The sequence below is a fragment of the Columba livia genome, chromosome 11 (assembly GCF_036013475.1).
Source record: "Columba livia isolate bColLiv1 breed racing homer chromosome 11, bColLiv1.pat.W.v2, whole genome shotgun sequence".
NCBI classification, from domain to species: Eukaryota; Metazoa; Chordata; class Aves; order Columbiformes; family Columbidae; genus Columba; species Columba livia.
In genome coordinates this window covers 5,339,092-5,353,500 of record NC_088612.1, presented here as the reverse complement: position 1 = coordinate 5,353,500, position 14,409 = coordinate 5,339,092, and the positions used below count along the sequence as shown (strand labels likewise).

The following is a 14,409-nucleotide window of genomic DNA, read 5'->3' as shown; positions in this document are numbered from 1 at the left end:
GGGCAAAGCAGAGGCACAGAAACTGGTGCAAAAGCTTTGGGGTGCCTTGTTGCACCCATCCGCTGGGGCACCATCCCTAGTATGGGATGATACCCTTCATGCCAGCTCCTGTTGGCACACGGACATGCAACCCCAGCTCTGGGAGCCCCAGATCTGGCCCTCAGGAAGGGAAGCATGGTGGCAGCACAGCCAGGGATGCCGGTCCAGGGGTGGCCGAAGCGGCCAAGCACACGGAGGAACTGCAGAGCAGCGTGTGCCCTGACCCGGCGACCCACTGCCCTGGCCCAACGTGCCACTTCACCCCCCACTTTGTTGTTTTATTGCAAGGAAATGAGGCGCAGGGGCCCCAGTCCTGCTCTCACCGCCATGCAGGACGGCGTCAAGCCGGAAAGAAAACAACTCATGCAAAAATAAACTGCCCCAGGGCTGGGTGTGGGGTGAAGGGGGCTGGGACCCCTTCCTGACAGCCCCCGGCATGGCGTGTCTGGGGTCCGATCATGTCTGCCTGCCGCCACCACGCTGATAGGGAGCAGCCGGCACGGAAACGGCGTTATCTGCAGGCAGCGCCAGCCCAGCAGCTCCTGTCCCCTGTGGTAAGCCCTGACTGGGATAGCTGTGGGATCCAGGATCTGGAGGCACTGCTCTTCCTTGCTGTCCTTCTCCCTGCACAGCCACCCATCAGGGCCTGCCAGACTTCCCCAAGAAGGGACACAGCGGGGCTGAGCTGCCCAGGGACACAGGAGCGTGACGGTCAGGCACACTGCCTGCTTGCCTTCCCGGAGCAGGCTGTTCCACAGCCCACAATGGAGGGGCAATTATATGTCCCAGCATAGAGGTGCAGGGCTGCTGTACTGCCTGCGTCCTGGCCAAGGGTCCCTGGTGGCCCCAGCCCAGCCCCATGGCCAGAGGAGGTGGTGGGATGGCATCCTGGCTGCATCCCAGCCAGTGGTGGCCCCCTGCGTTTGCTTGCCCAGGTCGTCCATGTCTCAGTCAGCCAGCAATCAGGATGGTCCCCTCCATCCCCTCAGCTGTGCAGATAGACAGACAGCCCCACTGGGACACACTGCTCCTTGGCATGGCCACCCCATTGTTTCAGAGCTGAGGAACAAGCCACATGGTGCTTCATGCTGCCTGTGCTGCCTGCACCACAGTGCTGCCAAGAACCATCCTCTGCCTGCCGGAGGAGGGGAGTGGCGGCAGGGAAGGGGAGAGGGATGATTTTGTGCATCTCTTTTCATCAACAGCTTATGGCTCATGTTCGGCCACGGCTCTTGTCTGGATGTGGCAGCCAATGTTCTTGACCTCCTCCTGGGGAGCAGGCGGCATGGGGAAGGATCTGGCCACCAGCTGACCCTTGACAAAGGAGGACACCCTTTCCCCCCAATTCTCACCCTATTTTTGGAGCTTCAGGGATGATCCCAGATTTGTTTTCTGCTCCCCAAGGGAGACCCTGGGTGGAACCACAGGTTTCAGGGTGAGCAAGGCTGCAGAAGGTCAGGGTAGCTCTGACCCAGGAGCACGTGTTTTGGGCACATTTAGGGCTGGCTCAGCCTTTTGGTTGCAGGGGAGCCATAAAAATGTCATCCCTGTCTTTCCTACCTCAAACCCAGCGGCTGACAGCTCTGCCATGGCCCCACCAGAGAGATTTCTCACTGAAATGCTGCATGCACAGGACAATTCCAGCAAGAACCTGTTGCCCAAGAGTCAAAGTGAGGAGGAAAACCCATGTTCCCGGTGGGATGGAGGAGGCTGTGATCTGTGCCGAGCTTTCCGGGTGGAGGTAAGAGGATGCTCTCCCCGACGGCTGCTTCCTGAGGAACCAGCTCACAGGCAGCACCGGCAGCAGAGTCAGCAGGCAGCGGGGTGCCGCAGTGTGCCAGCCCTCCCAGCCTTCCTGCTGGCCCAGCAACCCAGCCATGTCCGGGAAGAGCATCCAAGGGACAGGGACAAGCCATGAGGGGCTGTGCATGCGGTGAAGGGTGCCCTGGCTCTCACCAAACCCCACGTCCCGGGGCTTGGAAAGAGGAAGGAAACGCCACAGAGCTGGGATGGGGCTCAGCATCCGTCGGTGGGGGCTCACCTGGGGGTGGCAACGTGCGCTGAGGATGCTTTCCCTGCTCTGACATGCAGCATCTGCTCCTGTCACCCTCCCCACGGAGCCTCTGCTGTGGCCCCAGCTCAGAGCTGTCTTGGCTGGACTTGGAGCAAGTTGCTCTTATCTCTGCTCCAGCTTCCCAGCGATAAGGGTGGCACATCTGGAGGTGAATGGAGCTGACTGTCCCCCCTGTCCCCAGCTCTAGCTGTGGCTGCTATTTGTCACCAAGCAGCCACAGCCACAATTAATTCAGCCCAGTCTCTGCAAGAAGCATCCCATCCACTTTGGTGGCCAGGACTGGCACCCACAGGGCCAGGGAGAAGCCCACATCCCACAGGCAGCTCCTACTGCCCCAGGAGTGTGCTGAGGTGTAAGAACTGTTTTCAGTCCGAGCTGGGGGATTTGATTCAGATCAAAGCCAAAGGAGGACACCTAGGGTGTGGGTTACTGACAGCAGCTTCCCCTCCCCAAGTCCCATCCTGCTGCACTTGGACAGCTGCAAGCACAGGCTCTGGCAGCTGCAATGGGGTGCAAAGCCTTAGTATCCTGTATTTTGGACAGGGAAAGGACATAGGAGGGTCTGTGAATGGGAGGCGCAGGGTCAGCACGGGAGCTGGGGGGGCTCAGAGAAGATCCTGGGGGCTCGCTGGACCTGCTGGGCTTTGGGAAGTGGCTCTTGGGGAGGCACAGAGCAGTCAAGCAGAGAGCCCCAAAATTTCAGCTGGTTTTAATACTGCCAGAGACACTCCGGAGCGGGGCCACCGCTGCCCCCACTGTCCCACCCAGGCTCCCTCAGTGCTTGCCGAAGTGAACTTGCCACCAGCCTGGCCCCATGGCCACTTCACATGCCGGCACGCAGGGAAGCATTGGACACCCTGCCCGCGCTCCCGTTCGCTCGTGCTGGGTCTCGCCCATCTCCTACGGCTAATCCCGAGGGCTTGAGCATTACAAGAGGCTCCCCTCCACCCCATGGAAAGGGAAAAAATCAGGTTACAAAAAGGGTCATGGCACAGCTCGTTGCCCACTGCATGTGGGTGGTATAACCACCACCTTTCCTAGCTTTTCTCTGCATTCTTGTGGCTACAAACCATCCCTCCCCACCCACTAGATTGCAGCCCCCCTGGTCACCACTTGGCTCTGGGGACAGGGGACCTCAGGCACCCCAAATTGCAGGAAGGTGGGGAAGGCGACAAGGCTGCGACTTAGTGGATGCTGGAACCGGTACCCTGAGAAAGGGAATGGGCAGCACCAGCCAAAACACCAGCCAGGGCACCCAACAGGCAGAGCTGCCAGCAATGGGGACCCGGTGCCTCTTGACAGGAGCTGTCTCATCACTCCCCTCACACTATGCGGTGCTGACACCACAGGCAAGGAGACCCAGGGCCTGGCAAAATGGGCAGGGGACAACAGCCAAATACGTTTTTATCAGCCCCTGCTTGCAGCCATGCAGGGAGCAGGAGGAACAGCAGAGGCTGCAAGCCCAGGGTACCTGCCTAAAGCCCCCCAAAATTGCTGAGCCCCAAGTCCCAGTGCAGGCAGGGGACTGCTGCTGGCTGCGGCCTCTCTGCTGGAAGCAGAAGCAAAAAGAGGGAGAAAATTTGTCTCCAGGCTTAGCCAGGAGGATGCATCCAAGCTCTGTTTGCAGGACGTGATCCCCCAGTAAAGCTCCATTTGCAGGATGAGGTCCCCCAAGAAAGCCCCAGTTGCAGAAGAGGGTCCCTCAACCAAGCCCCGGTTGCAGGAGGGGGTCTCACCCCTGGCTAGTGGGGCAAAAGGGCAGGAGTCATCCCCACGTCCCACCTGCAAGGGCCCCGTAAAGTGCAGTGCTGCGGCCCCAGTGCCAACGTGGGGCAGGGGAGCCCTCCCAGCCCCCCTCCCAAGTTTGGGGATATGGAGAGGAGGATGTGAGGTGGGAGCAGGAACGGGCAGGGGCACAGGCTGGGTGGTGAGGAAGAGCAGCCCCGTCCTTCCTCCCTGGGCGCCTACTCATCACAGCCCAGCAGCTCCACGCGCAGGGTGATGCGGTTGTGCCAGGCCACGGGCAGGATGCGGACAAAGCGTGCATAGAAGGGCACGTCAAACACATTCTTCTTGTGTGAGTAGTTGTCGCTGTTACCATGGAAGATCTGAGGGGGAAAGATAGGCATCAGCACTGCTGGGACCCCCCCACCCCATCCGACCCCACCGCACCCCACCATCCCATCCCACCCCTCCTCATGGCAGCATCCCCAACCCCCGGGGCAGTCACTGCCCACCTCACTCTGCCCCGCACGCACCTTAGTGCTGTTTGTCTGGCCATCCCGGTAGAGGGTCCAAGACGTGCCATTGTCACTGTAGGCCACTTTGTAGGCTGCCACATACTGGATGTGCCCAAAGTCACGGGCTCCTTGCGTGATGATGCCTGTCACCTTCTTCTGGTCCCGGAGGTCAATCTGGCACAGAAACAAGGCTCATTGAGGCTCCTTCCAGAGGCAGCCAGGACATGCTGGGCTTCGGGGGTCAAGAGTGGAGAAAATACCACTTGACCCCTGCTCCAAAGCCAGAGCAACTAATAAAACACTACTGCGAAATATTTGATCCTTTAAAACTTGCAACATCCCACAAAGCAGCACAAAGCGGGATGCAAACCCCACTATCTCGGCTCCCTTCCCCATTGCTGCCACTGAAACATTTTTTGCTGAAAAGGTCAATGTGGGAATGATGGCAAAAAAACCTCAATTCAAAAAAAAATTAAAGGATTCCCAGAGGAAATGCATCTGGCTGAGAAAATATGCAGTTCAGCACGGTCTGACATTTGGGTTGTAAGTGAGATGGTTTCTATTCTCTTTGCCACACTGCGCTACTGCTGCTGGCACGCTACAGGGCAAATCAGCAAATGAGCTGAAAGTCTTCTTCATTTAGTGCCTATTTTATTCTCGTCAAGGGCAGTACTAGCTATATGTATATGTGAGTATAAATGTAAATCTACACACCGGTACACAAACAGGCAGCCTGCAGTGTGACAGCCCAACTCAGTGTGTCATCCCAACCACATCAACAGACGTCTTGATAAGCTGGTTTATTTAGGGCTGTGAAGCAGCTGCTTTTAATCATTTCCCAAATAAAAAGCGGGACAAATATCTGAACTGCTTTGTCCTATTACGTCATGAAATCATGTGAGAAGTATAAAAACAGGGGAGGAAAGGAGACTGAAAAGGAAATTTCAAAACTATTTGTTCCCATTCCAGGCTCAGAAGAGAAAAGCAAACCTGATTTTTTCCTACAAAACAGAAACGCAATGTTCTGGGCAGCCAGAGGGTCATGGGATGGTCACCCCAGGCTGTGATAGCGCTTCCCAAGGGGGTGAATCAAAACTGGGATGCTGCGGGCTCGGTGCACCCCACAAGAAAGTCAGTGGAGATGGCACAACCCTGTCCTAATGGACACTGATGTTTCTGACCCAGAGCTCCAGTATCACTGATAAAACCAGTGGCTGTGGCCGCATCCTGACCTGTCCCGGTGATCCCAGTTCAGGGAGAGAGCCGCTGGGCTGTGTGTCCCATGGCAAAGCTCCAGCTGCAGTCCCAGCAGCTCTGCCCAGCATCTCCCTCTGTGGCCACTCTGCTTCCAGCCACCCTGGCACAGAAGGTGGCCCCGGGCATGGCTGGAGGAACTGGGGAGGAGAAACGAGGTTCCAGAGGGAGGGGACCGAGACCTACCTGCAGCCACTCGGACTGGCCATTGTGGAGCGCCGTCCAGGCATTTGTTTTGCCCGTCTTGTCCAGGCGAGCGTAATGGGGGTGCCAGGTAAAGGCGTCGATGCCCCAGGTCTTGAAGACACTGGAGGCTGTGATCTGCTGGTCGGAGATCAGGTGGGATTTCATGCCCAGAGGCTCCGAGCAACCTGCCGTGTTGAAATACACTGTAACACAATGGTTTATACAGGCGGTGAAAAGGAAAGAGTCCACGGCACCATCACAAGAAAAACCACGCAGCCCCAGCACACACCATCCCAGTGTCCCCACGTCCCTGCTGCCTGGAGCAGCAGGCAGGGCCGGGCAGGGAAAGGCTTGGCAGAGGCACAGAACTGCAGCTTTTCCCGGGATTTTACTCTCCCAGCCATTCCCTGGATCACAGTGCCTCCTGTGGCAAGGACGCGTGGACATCCCCACAGCACAGCCCCGGCAGGAGGCAGAGGAGAACTCTTTCACGGGTGAAGGGAGCAACGCAAAGACCTCCCCAGCCAAAAGCACAGCTGGCACCGCACCCACACAGCAGCAGGACAAGACCCAAGCCCCCACGGTGCCCCACTCCCACCCCAGCATGGTGGTCCCGCTCAGCTTCCAGGGATGTGCCGCAGGGCAGGAATGTGGGCGGCGCAGGGAAAGAGCTCAGGCTAATCATCCCTCACGTTTCCCAGAGGACTTTGATCCTCTGGTGCTTTTCAAGCTCTCCGGTAGGAAAAGCAGCCGGTTCACAGCTGAGACGGGGAGGAGGCACAATAAAATATCCCCAGCTTGGGGAGGTGTTTGCAGCACAAGAATGTAGCTCAGACCCGGATGAGCTGGTAGAATTAACAGCTTGTGCTCCCCAAAAGCACTGGTGGTTGTTTCCTCACACATAGCCTGTGTGAGGAAAATCAAGCACTGACAAATCCCCTGCCCTGTCCCTTGTCACCCCATGCCCTGCAGTCCCCGGGGAGGGGAGAGCCACCGAGATTTACCATTCATCTCACAGCCGATAAGTTCGAAGCGCAGCGTGCAGGCGCGGCGGCACATCACGGGGTAGATGCGGATGAACTGGGCGGTGATGGGAGGGTTGAACATGTTGGTCTGCATGGTGCCATAGTCCACGTTCCCCTGGAAAACCTGCAACGGCGACCAGGAATGAATGCCCAAGCCGTCCCACAGCCTCCTGCATCAAATCCCACCTGCTACAGAAGTGCTCCCCAGATTGTGACAGAAAGGTGGTTTGCTTCTTTAACACAGTAAATACAAACAGATCGTGTTTTCATGCATCTTCTCCACCACTGCTGAAATGAGAGAAACTTTTTTTTAAAGCAAGGCAGATGTTCCCTGGATGCCCAAAAAACAAGCAGGAGATGCCACAAAAAACTGAGAGCAGAGAGTGGTGCATCCAGGGACTATTCCTGCTTTGAGAGAGATACACTGTGGGTTCATGCTCGGTGCCCACAGCACTGAGCTGTGTAAGCCATTCACTAGCACTTCCAGACCATGCATGGTTCCCACAGCGTGTCAGCGATAAAAATGTTATCTGAATGACCTAAATAAGTCAGCCAGTGCTGCTTCTTTGGTAATGCTTGTTAGGGTCAATTAAACAGAGCCAGAGAATACTGCCCGGCGCTGGAACCATCTGTGCTGTCTCGCTGCGAGGACGGTTCCCAACGTGGCTTTGACCCAGGTCAAAAGCACTTTCCCAAACATGGGGACGGTTTGGGACACAGCTCGTAGTCACCACAGCTGAGCATCGCAGCCCACCTTGTCTGCATCCTGCTTCTCGTCCTTGTAGAAGGTGAACTCCCGCCCATCCAGGCTGTAGGCAACTTTGTAGGCACGGACATACTCAGGTTGGCCCACGCGGCGAGCACCTTGTGTGATGATCCCACTCAGCCGCATCTTCCGCAGCAGGTTGGCCTGGGTGGGGAGGGGAGAGCGTGAGAGATGGGGTGCACAGCTCCTGCGCCCACCAGCACCGCCCAACGTGGCTGGGCACATCACAAGATGCACCTGTTTGGCACCTTGCTGCAGCAATTTAGCCCTGCCTTTGCCACCAGAAGCAGAGAAATCCCACAAGAGCAGCCCAGCAAGACCAACTGTGGCTACTGGGGCTGCCCACTACACCAGTGCTCCCAGTCCTGCCACAGATACCTGGATCCAGGGGCTCTTGTCATAGTTGCTGGAAGTCCAGGCGTTGACGATGCCGTGGTTGTTGAGGCGGGCAAGCTCTGGCCCCCAGCGCTGGAGGCCAAGGAAGCCATAGTAGACAGAGGATGCAGAGAGCTGGGCATCAGAGATGGCTCCTCCTTCCATGCCCAGGAGAACGGCACAGCCTGGGGAGGTGGGAAAGAGAGGACAGAGTGGGGACATTAGCACCAAAGAGAAACAATGACCAGGGACCAAAAGCAGGGGGTCATTTGCTTCTTGTCTGGGGGACAGGGCAGGAGATGCAGGCCAATGCTAGGACCTGCCTGTCCCTCATGTGTTCCCCTCCTTTCAGCCTTCAGCCAAAATCTCACTGTCTATCAGCCCTTCTCACAGCATGGAAGCCTGGGGGGAAAAAGGCTGCTCTGGGGCACGCCTAGAGAGGAGACGGCATCTTCCCAGGGATGCTCCTGCCATCAGGACCAGGCTTGCTGGCATCCAGGGCAGCTGGCACACAGTCACCCACAGCTGTCCTTCAGATCCCCTAAACCAGCTGTGGGACCTGTCCTGGGCACGCTAGTGATGTGGGACAGGGCAGTGGGAAACAGGGTGGAAAAGGATTGCTGTACAGTTGGTGCCAGGGACTTACGGACATGGCAGGTCTTCCCGAAGAACGGAGAAGGACACTTGCACGTGTAGTCACCGTCCAGGTCCAGGCAGGTGCCTCCATTTTTGCAGGGCTGGGAGGAGCACTCGTTCTTGTCTAGGACACACAGTGAGAGCGCTCAGGAGGTGACCCCAGAGTCAGTGCAGCGAAAAGAAGGGAGAAAAATTCCCCAAGCAAGGACCATGGCAGCATCCCTGCACAGGTTGAAGCTCTAATCCAAGGAGCCACCTAAGCCATGTCCCTGCTGACTGCAGCCACACAGGTACATTGGGACATGCAGCCATGGCAGGGCTGGGAGCCTGCTCAGAGCAGGCTGAGCCTCGAGGCACACCTTGTCCCCTCAAGGCACCACGTCCCCTCTGGAGATGCAGAGCAAGGCTCAGACACCACCATGACCCTGCACCATGGTCCTTCCCTCTGCCCTGCAAGGTCCAAACCAGCCCACAGCCCCAGGCAGAGTCCAGTGTCCAATGCAGCCACATTTGCACATGTCCCCCAGTTGTCGCCCCAGTGCTGCCCAGGGGGTCTCCAAGCCCTTAGCAGCAGAGCAACTTCCCGTGGTCCCCCACCTCACTGTACTCACTGTTCTGGCAGTGTACCCCATCATATCCCGCAGGGCACTTGCAGATGTAGTCAGTGAAGACATCCCCCCGGTTTGGAACCAGCTGGCACTCGCCATTGTTGTGGCAAGGATTGGGGTGGCAGGGGCCTGGGGAAGGGCAAAGTGGGGGGAAAGGCTTTAATATGGACTCAGGTGAAGAATAAGAGCATCCTGTGGGCTGTTGCACCCCAGAGACATCACATCCCCCCCCCGATGATGGAGGTCATGGCATCCCTGCTTGTATCTCTGTTCTACACGCTTATCAGCAGGGCTGGACCCCAGGACCAGACCCCAGGTCCACTGGTGCAGGGCCACAACAAGGACATGCTGCCATGCTGCAAGGCTCCTGGATGTCATGGAGCCCCCATGGTGGGGTCAGCCCCCACCTTTCTCAGTCTCATTGCAGTCAATCCCAACGTAGCCCTCAGGGCAGATGCAGAAGAAGGGGGTCTCATTAATCCCGGTCAAGCAGGTGCCCCCATTCTGACAGTAGTTCACATCGCAGAAGTCACCTGGAAGCAAAGTCACGTGTCACTTCAAGCCATCCCTAAGGCAGACATCGACCAGAGCCCCATGGATGCACAGGGAGCCATCCCGTCAGGAACTGCTCCCCTGTGGATGCTGCAGGGAGGGCAGCAAGCACCTGGCAGAGGCTGGTGGGACCCGCTGCCAGATCCTGCACACGACTGTCAGCATTCCACAGCAACGGCTGAGATCAGGAGCATGAGATCTGCTCTGCCCTGGCACATTAAAAAAAGAGTTTAACAGAGCCTGCACATCAAACTGAAGCCATGGAAAAAACAGGTCTTTGGTGCACCAAATATTTCCGCTACTCAGTTTTGGTTGGAAGGCTTTAATATGGACGCAGGTGAAGAAGACAACGTCAAGATCATCAAGTCCAACCATAACATAACCTAACTCTAGTATTAAACCATCTCCCTAAGAATCTCATCTAAACGCTTTTTAAACCCCTCCAGGGATGGTGACTCCACCACTGTCCTGGGCAGCCTGTTCCAATGCCCGACAACCCTTTCTGTGAAGAATTTTTTCCTAATATTCAATCTAAACCTCTCCTGGTGCAACCTGAGGACATTTCCTCTTGTCCTATCACTTGCGGTGCTGGCCAGCCTGGGCCTTGCTCAGGCACTATCAGGACAGGATTATTCAAGATAATGGGGCTGGTCCCACAGCTGGGTTTTGCTAACAGAAGTTAGTATTCATAAAATAAATTAAATATATATATATATCTTGTAAGGAAAGCCTGCATGCCTCGGCTCCCAGATGCTGGAGACACGCGAGGAGGGAGCACAGTGATCATCCCTGCACAACACCTGCTGGAACTCCATTCATTCCGAGCACTCCCTGATCAGCTCCCACCAGGCAGGTCCCCAGGCAGCTGGTGGGGCTGCACTGTCCACCCTGTCTGTCCACCCACCTCCAGCATCTCCCATGGTACTGGGCTGGGGTGCTGCAGTGGTGGCTTCTGCTAGAAGACACCAGGAGCTGCCCCTAGGCTGGGGACAGCCAGTCCCAGACGACTCCAAAAGAGACCCACTGCGGCTCAAAGCTGAGCCCATCACCGACACTGGTGTTGCCTCTGCGATAATATACATAAGATAAAGTAAAAACCACTGCACAGCAGCTGTGGGAGAGGAGAGAGAAAAACATGAGAAACACAGCCCTGAAGACACCTTGAGTTGAGGATAGTGGGGAGAAGGAGATGCTCAAGATACCAGACCAGGGATTCCCTTGCAGCCCATGGAGAAGCAGGTTGTCTCCCTGTGGCCCATGGAGGACTCCATGCCAGAGCAGTCTGTTCCTGACAGACTGCACCCCATGGAAAGGAGCCACACTGGAGCAGTTCATGAAGAACTGCAGCCCATGGGAAGGACCCATGCTGGGGCTTTTTTATCTTCTCCTCCCTGTCCTGCTGAGGAAGGCGAGTGAGGGGGCAGTTGGCTGGGTACTTGGCAGCCAATCAAGGTCAACTGTGCTGAATCAGACTGCAAGAGCCAGGCTAAAATTCCTCCCACCCCTAATTCATTCTGCTCCCAGAGCTGCAAGATGGCAACACTGTCCATAAACCTACACCAGATTGCCAGAGATCTGGCTGAAAGTCTCAATAACTCCTCACCAAGCGTTGGGACAGCACATCCCTTGATGCCAGGCTCTCCTTTGCCACGCTGCAGGAGTCAGAGCAAGGGCTGAACTCAGGTGGAGACCCAGGAAAACTCCCACTACCTGCATGCCCTGAAGAACATGGAAGTTAATGAGCTGCAGGCTCACTGCCTGGACCTACACCAAACAGCACAGCTCTCATTAGCCTAAGCTACCACTCAGTGAGCTCCTACTCATTAGTCTTTTAATAGCAGGGTTCCTCTAAGTTAATCCTACTCTTCCTGACACTCCACATCTGTAGGGTACACACTGGTGGCAGACAGGCCAAGGTTTCCGAAAAGATGCTGTAGCTCCCTTAGCCCAGCCTCAGGAGGCAGAAAAACTTGGGCAGCGGTTCAAGCGGCTGCCTGCGCTGCCAAGCCTGTTTTGCATGACCTCATGCTCCATCAATGCGCTGCCATGAGCTACAGCATGGGAGGAGAGAGCTCGTGCTGATACTTTGGGATGCCTTTGCCCCACGCCCCTCTGCAGGTCTTGGGTACATCCAGCCATCCCATCCCAAGGATCTCTCCCGACAGCCAGCCAAGGACCCGCCAACAGAGCTGCTTCTGTTCAGCAACGGGAGCTGGCTGCTCCCCCGGGGCACAGAGCGCCAAGGAACGTGTGCTCCCCAGCATCCGCGTTGCCTCCGACGCAGGAGTCCCTGGGGTAGGACGCAGCAGCAAAGGAGCAAGGGCTCCTCCCAGGGTCAGGACTGGAGGGGTCCCAGTTTTATACTTTAATTATCCCAAGTAACTAGACTCCCTCCCAGGAATAATCCCTTACGTGGAGGGTCTCGCTAGCCAGCCCTCTGCCTAGCAGCGAGGCAGATGGGTCACTTTTTCCACTGTGGCAAGTAGTTTTGGATGCTCCTGTTTCTTGGCTGTTTCAGGCCTGGTTTTGGGGTAGTTCAGCATCTCCATCTTCCCCACACACATTTTTCTCTGGTCAGGGACAGAGCTGTCACAGAGTGGACAGTCAGGAATGAAGGCAACAAAGATCAGCCACCGCTTTTGGAAATGTTTGCTTATATGAACCCACAGGCTGGCTGGAAGGCAAAAATAACATCCTTCGAAAACTGTGATGGCTCAACCCAGCAGGGATGGGGGAGGTCAGGTCAAGCCTATCTCAGGAGGGCAAAACGAGCACCTCTCTGCAGGGAGAGTGAGCACAAATTTGGCTTTTTTCACAGCACACCTGCCTGCTGCCCTTTGTCCTCTGGCCCAGAGCCTGTGCTTGGGCTTTGCTCCCCATTTCTCTGCTCTCACTCATCCCTTTTGGGGTCACCAACCCCAGGCAGAACCCACAGGGTGACTATGAAGCTGCTTTTCCCCGGGGTTTCCCCAGTTGGGCCAGCCAGGCGCACTGTGCCAGGCAGTCCCAAGGAAGCTGTTTACATCGCAGGCATGGTTATCTAAGCCTGAAAGCACGGGGCAGCCCGGCTGAGCTATTCCCAGCTCGGGAGCAAGGACAGGGCTGTGGACCTGAGTCCCCCTGCCCCGTTCTGTTCAGCCCCTCAGCTCCTGCACTGGCAGCCCTGGGGGCTGTGCACCCTCTCACCACCCCTGCACCCTGCATATGGCAGCCTGGACCCTCACATGCTGCACCCCAGATCCTCTCGCCCTGCAGCCTGTATCTCCTGCAAGGCACATCTCCTGCACCTTGGGCTTCCCAGCACCTCGGTTTCCCAGCACCACAGACCCTCAGCACCACAGATGCCCTGCACCCTGGATTCTTTGCACCCCTGATCCCCAGCACCCCAGATCCCCAACACCCCGAGCTGCCCTGCACCCCGGTCCCCCGCACGCCAGGTCCCCACTATCCCGGGCTCCCTGGCACCCCGGATCCCCTACACCCCGCATCCCCTACACCCCCGCTTCCCGGGCTCCCCAGCACTCACCGGCCACGACCAACAGCAGCGAGAGCACCACGCCCAGGGCGAGCAGCCCCCGGAACAGCCTCGCCACCTTCATGCTGCGTCCCCAGCCGCGCCGCGGAGCCGGACCGAGCTCCTCCGCTCCGCCGCGGGGCTCGGGGCGGGGAGTGACTCAGCCCGGCCCGGCGCGGCCCCACGTGCTCCGCCGCCCGCCCCCGGGGCGGGGACCGGCCAGGCAGAGGGTGACCCGCGGGTCGCCCCCCCCGGGAGAGTCCCCGCTGGGGAGCGGGAGGGGGCTGAGGGGGGGTGCAGGCAGCGGGGGGATCTGCCGGCAGCAGCGGCGTGCAGGCAGGAACGGGGGTGCTCCAGCTACCCGGGGTGCAGGCAGGTAGGGGGGTGCCCCAGCCACCCTGGGGTGCAGGCAGGCAGGGGAGTGCCCCAGTCACCCTGGGGTGCAGGCGGGAAAGGGGGTGTCCCAGCCTCCCTGGGGTGCAGGCGGGAAAGGGGGTGCCCCAGCCACCCTGGGGTGCAGGCAGGAAAGGGGGTGCCCCAGCCACCCTGGGGTGCGGGCAGGCAGGGGGGTGCCCCAGCCACCCTGGGCTGCAGGCAGGAAAGGGGGTGCCCCAGCCTCCCTGGGGTGCAGGCAGTCAGCGGGAGGATGAACAGTCAGGGTTGGGAGACTGGCCCGATAGCCGAAAGTGTGTAATTAGTGGCCTGGAAGCCAGAGCCACCCTGGTGCACTGGTGATGGGTTTGGGGGCTCTGCTGGCTCAACCCACACCAGACCTCAGCCCTTGAGTGACCGCTGTGGAGGCTCCCTGAGCCTGGCAGTGCCCCCCAGCCCTGGCTGGCAGGCAGAGGAGTGCAGAGCTGAACTGGGATGCACAGAGGGCTGCCAGAACTTGGCAAAGGGAAGGGTTGTTTTGCAGCACAAACCCCCTTTTCTCTCCCCGGGTGCGGTGAAAATTGGAGAGGGCTTCCCCTCTGCCAGGACAGGGCATGCGTGAGCACCCCGCACCACCCTTGGCACCCAGCGGGCAAGTGGCACGGGGTTTTTCCCAAGCTCCTCCTAACCAGCATCAAGGAAAACAGCTTGCAGCCAGGTTGGGTGTGCACAGGAAAGGGATTGAGGGGGGCAACAGCTCTGCCCAAA

The 14,409-nt window shown here is 57.9% G+C and overlaps 1 protein-coding gene across 6 annotated transcripts; it reads right to left on the bottom strand.

Annotated features, from left to right (window-relative positions):
- Positions 1-2,806: 2,806 nt before the first annotated feature.
- MFGE8 (milk fat globule EGF and factor V/VIII domain containing) lies at positions 2,807-13,495 on the bottom strand. Of its 6 annotated transcripts, none has more exons than XM_065076560.1 (10): positions 13,282-13,495; positions 9,611-9,736; positions 9,207-9,332; positions 8,606-8,719; positions 7,963-8,144; positions 7,573-7,728; positions 6,798-6,942; positions 5,794-5,996; positions 4,372-4,527; positions 2,807-4,221 (listed from the first exon to the last, which is right to left on the bottom strand). In XM_065076560.1, exons 1-10 carry the CDS (start codon positions 13,352-13,354, stop codon positions 4,078-4,080), a joined length of 1,425 nt encoding a protein of 474 aa, XP_064932632.1. In that variant the 5' UTR covers positions 13,355-13,495; the 3' UTR covers positions 2,807-4,077. The 6 variants fall into 6 exon arrangements, with proteins under 6 accessions (XP_064932632.1, XP_064932633.1, XP_064932634.1 ...); XM_065076561.1 differs by having other exon boundaries at positions 5,794-5,978; XM_065076562.1 differs by lacking the exon at positions 9,207-9,332.
- Between the last annotated feature and the right edge of the window lie 914 nt (positions 13,496-14,409).

What these genes read in the sequence shown, in the direction of transcription:
- MFGE8 (XM_065076560.1), bottom strand. Translation starts at nt 13,354, where the DNA reads ATGAAGGTGGCGAGGCTGTTCCGGGGGCTGCTCGCCCTGGGCGTGGTG. An exon ending in CTGCAATGAGACTGAGAAAG is followed by an intron (nt 9,333 to 9,610) that starts GTGGGGGCTGAC and finishes GCCCTTCCCCAG; the next exon opens with GCCCCTGCCACCCCAATCCT. An exon ending in GCCAGACAAACAGCACTAAG is followed by an intron (nt 4,222 to 4,371) that starts GTGCGTGCGGGG and finishes TTTCCCCCTCAG; the next exon opens with ATCTTCCATGGTAACAGCGA.